The sequence below is a fragment of the Trichechus manatus genome, unplaced genomic scaffold, assembly GCF_000243295.1.
Source record: "Trichechus manatus latirostris isolate Lorelei unplaced genomic scaffold, TriManLat1.0 scaffold00074, whole genome shotgun sequence".
In the NCBI taxonomy this organism is placed as follows: Eukaryota; Metazoa; Chordata; class Mammalia; order Sirenia; family Trichechidae; genus Trichechus; species Trichechus manatus.
Window position 1 is genome coordinate 7,817,388 of NW_004444010.1, and position 3,829 is coordinate 7,821,216.

The 3,829-nt window shown below is 38.8% G+C and overlaps 1 protein-coding gene across 1 annotated transcript in view; it reads left to right on the forward strand.

Moving 5' to 3' along the window:
• Window positions 1-3,829, forward strand: part of MTREX (Mtr4 exosome RNA helicase) — a 131,328-nt gene that overhangs the window by 83,623 nt on the left and 43,876 nt on the right. The window contains exon 19 of the mRNA XM_023734962.1: window positions 3,139-3,249. Coding sequence (XP_023590730.1) covers window positions 3,139-3,249 — 111 coding nt within the window. The remainder of the gene's footprint in view (window positions 1-3,138; window positions 3,250-3,829) is intronic.

A 3,829-nucleotide genomic window follows, 5' to 3' on the forward strand; every position in this document is an offset into this window, starting at 1 on the left:
CAAACTTGTAGAAATATTAGAGCTTTTTCAGATAGCACTGGCATTCCCAGCAAAGGAAGTGGCATAGAGAGAGAGCATGAAACACTCTTTGAAAAACTCCAAGTTCTATTCTATATGGCAAAATCATATAACAGAGAGGAAGACTTACCTTAAGAAAAAGAATATGTATGTTACATTGTTTGTAATAGGAGTCCTGCACATAGGGAAGTTTCATGGGAAATTTATAAGGAAGTTTCAGCTCTCAACGGTAGTGATTGTATAGCACTATTCATTTTGTGGGTTGAACCAGACTTGCTTTGTATGGGATGTGAGATGGAAGTGGGATTTCCATAGCCACTTTTCCCACCCTCTGAGTGTATATGACTCCAAATTTACCTTTTTCAAATGTGTCTAACTTTGTCCCTTTTAACTGCTAGTTCATAACCATTGAATGAAATGATGTTGTCAGTAAGTGAAGACTGTAATTCAAATACTGTCAGGGAATTAAGACCATAATTGCAGAGTCTAGATAAGTAATAAATGATTTCTCTTTTGTTTGTCTAGGCAAGCAAGTGGCATTCAACATTAGATTTAAAAAAAAAAAAAAACTATAAAAGGACATGGACTAGAATATAAAAGGTCATAACTGTACCCATTCTTGACTTATCAGCTATCTTATTATCTGACATTTTGCATTTACAATAATAGTAAAACTACTATCCGACTGTTTCGTGCTTTAGTGACGTACATCTGGCAATAACAAATGCCGAGGTGTGAGGCGAGAGTAACGCTGGCTGTGATGGTTAAGGTTATTTGTCATCTTGGGTGGACCATGATTCTCAGTGGTTTGACAGTTATGTAATGATGTAGTCATCCACCATTTTGTAATCTGATGTCGTCTTCCTCCGTTTTCGTGTAACAACGATTTTCCTGTAACGACTTGGTCTTTGGAACTTCACCATGTTGATAAGTGAGGAGTGGGTGTATACACTTAAGATATATAAGAACTGTTTAAGAATAGAGATACCCTATGGTAGTTGTGACAAAGTGAGATTTGGCAGTTAATGACTTTTTTTTTGTCCTTTAGGTGAAAGTCTACAGCACAAATCAGTTTCTCAGTCAAAAATTTATACACAAATTGTTTTGTATCATTGATTGCAGTCCCCACAGTGTGTCAGCACTCTTCCTCTTTCCACCGCAGGTTCCCTGTGTCCATTCATCCAGTTTTTCTGTCCCTTCCTGCCTTCTCATCTTTGCTTTTGGGCAGGTGTTGTTGTCCATTTGGTCTCATGTATTTGAGTGAGCTAAGAAGCATGTTCCCCAAGCGTGTTATTGTTTGTTTTATCGGCTTGTCTAATCTTTGACTGAAAGGTGGACTTTAGAAGTGACTTCAGTTCTGAGTTAGTAGGGTGTTCAGGGGCCATAGTCTTGGGTGTTCCTCCAGTCTGTATCAGACCAGTAAGTCTGGTCTTTTCTTCTGTGAATTTGAATTTTGTTCTGTATTTTTTTCCTGCTCTGTCCAGGACCCTCTACTGTGTTCCCTGTCAGAGCAGTTCGTGGTGGCAGCCAGGCACCATCTAGTTCTTGTGGGCTCAGGCTGGTGGAGGCTGTGGTTCATGTGGTCCATTAGTCCTTTGGACTAGTATTTTCCTTGAGTCTTTGGTTTTCTTCATTCTCCTTTGCTCCAGACGGGATGGGACTAATAGATGTATCTTAGATGGCCACTCCCAAGCTTTTAAGACCCCAGATGCTACTCACAGAAAGTATACTTTTATAAATTGAAATCAGAAATCCTTTTGGATGAAAACTTTGAAAATATTTAAAATAGCTAATTTAAAGTCTTTGTCTCGTAAGTACGAGGTCTAGACTTCCTCAGGAACAGTTTCTGTTGACAGCTTTTTCCCTGTATAGGGGTAGTACTTTCTTGTTTCTTTATGTCTAGTAATTTCTATTGAAAATCAGGTATTTAAAGTAATATAATGTGGCAACTCTTGAAATAAGATTCACTCAACCCTAGGATTTGTTGTTTGTTTGTTTAGTGACGTTTCTGAAATACTTTTGTAAAATCTTTGTTATGTGTGGCCACTGAAGTTTTTGTTTGGTTTGCTTAGTAGTCAGCTGATGATTGGACATACCAGTGGCCATCATGTAGATTCAGACTTAGCAGCCCCATGTGTGTCAGAGTAATAACTGTGCTCTATAGGGTTTTCGATGCCTGATTTTTAGAAATAGATTGCCAGGCCTTTTTTCTGAGGCACTTCTGAGTGAACTCAAACCTCCAACTTTTTGATTAGCAGCCGAGAGCACGTTAACTGTATGTACCACCTAGGGACTCCAATGATTGGACATAGATTTCCTTATATGTCTGGAACCCAGTCTTGCCTGAGCTTCTCTGTTTGCGTGCTGGGATATGCCTTCAACACTTAGCCAGGCAATTGACAACTTCCCCTTAGCCTTCACTTCCTGCTTGCGCAGTCTCAAGTTGAGCCAGGGGTGTTTAGGGCCTTCTCACATGTTTCCTGCAAACGCACACAGCCCTGTATATGTGCGTGTCCTTGTAGATTCCCAGAAATATGTTGGAGCTTTTCAAAGCTCCCTGTTATTGTTAGTTGCCGTCAGCTCAGCTCTGACTCATGGCACCCCGTGTGTAACAGAACAGAATGTTGCCTGGTCCTGTGCCATTTTCATGATCGTTTTTATGTTGAGTCCAATGTTGTGGCCGTTGTGTTAATCCATCTCGTTGAGGGTTTCCCTCACATTTGCTGGCCCTCTACTTTATCAAATATGATGTCCTTCTCCAGCAGTCAGTCCTTTCTGATGACACGTCCAAAGTTAGCCAATTGAAGTCTTGGACAGTAATCTGTGATCCATAGAGTTTTCATTGGCTAATTTTGTGAAGTGGATTGCCAGGTCTTTCTTCCTAGTCTGGCATAGCTGGAAACTCTCTAAAACCTGTCTACCACAGGTGACCCTACTGGTATTTGAAATACCGGTGGCATAGCTTCCAGCATCATAGCAACATGCAAGCCACCACAGCACAACATATTGTCACATATTATAAATGCAACTTCCTTTTAAGGATCCAAGTTAAATTTAGAAATGGCAGAGTTTGAAAATGTGTACTTTTAATTGTAATAGTATGTAACTTTTTGTTCATAGGTTGTTCCAGTTTTGGTGCATCTCCTGACTGCTATCAGCAGTGTTAGGCTTTACATTCCTAAAGACCTTCGACCAGTGGACAATAGGCAGAGTGTTTTAAAATCAATACAGGTATGTGTGTTAATTTTATAAATCACATATAAATAGTAGAGTTTATAATGAGACAACTGAAATGCTTTTAAATATATTACTTTCTTTTAGCAGTGCTTAACGTTATTTATAAACACCAATAGTGGCGGTCCTTTTTAATAAAAATAGTGGTAGTGGATCTACATGTTAATTGCCCCCTCTTTGAATCCACCAATAAAGTAAGTTACTAAAGGGGGACTCACAAAGGAAACCATGAAACTATTCATTTTCACTATTATATGTTAAATATGTTTGTTTTATTCATTACAAGTGAAGATAGGTATAGGTTATATTAAAAGTTTTGTATGTAAAATCGTTTATGAACCGTTGACATTCACATTATTTTATTCTTAACATGCTTCTCTCCTCCGCACCCAACTACCTGTAGTCTCTCCTACTTTAAGGCCAGTCTAAGATCCGAAAATCTCCCAAGATACCAGCCTATAGCAAGCTGAACTCACGTGCTCATTATATTCAACAGTTACTCATGTTAAAAAAAAAAAGATTGATAGGGATCAGGACCCTTAAAGAAGTTTGTATTTTTTGATTCAGTAGTGCCGTC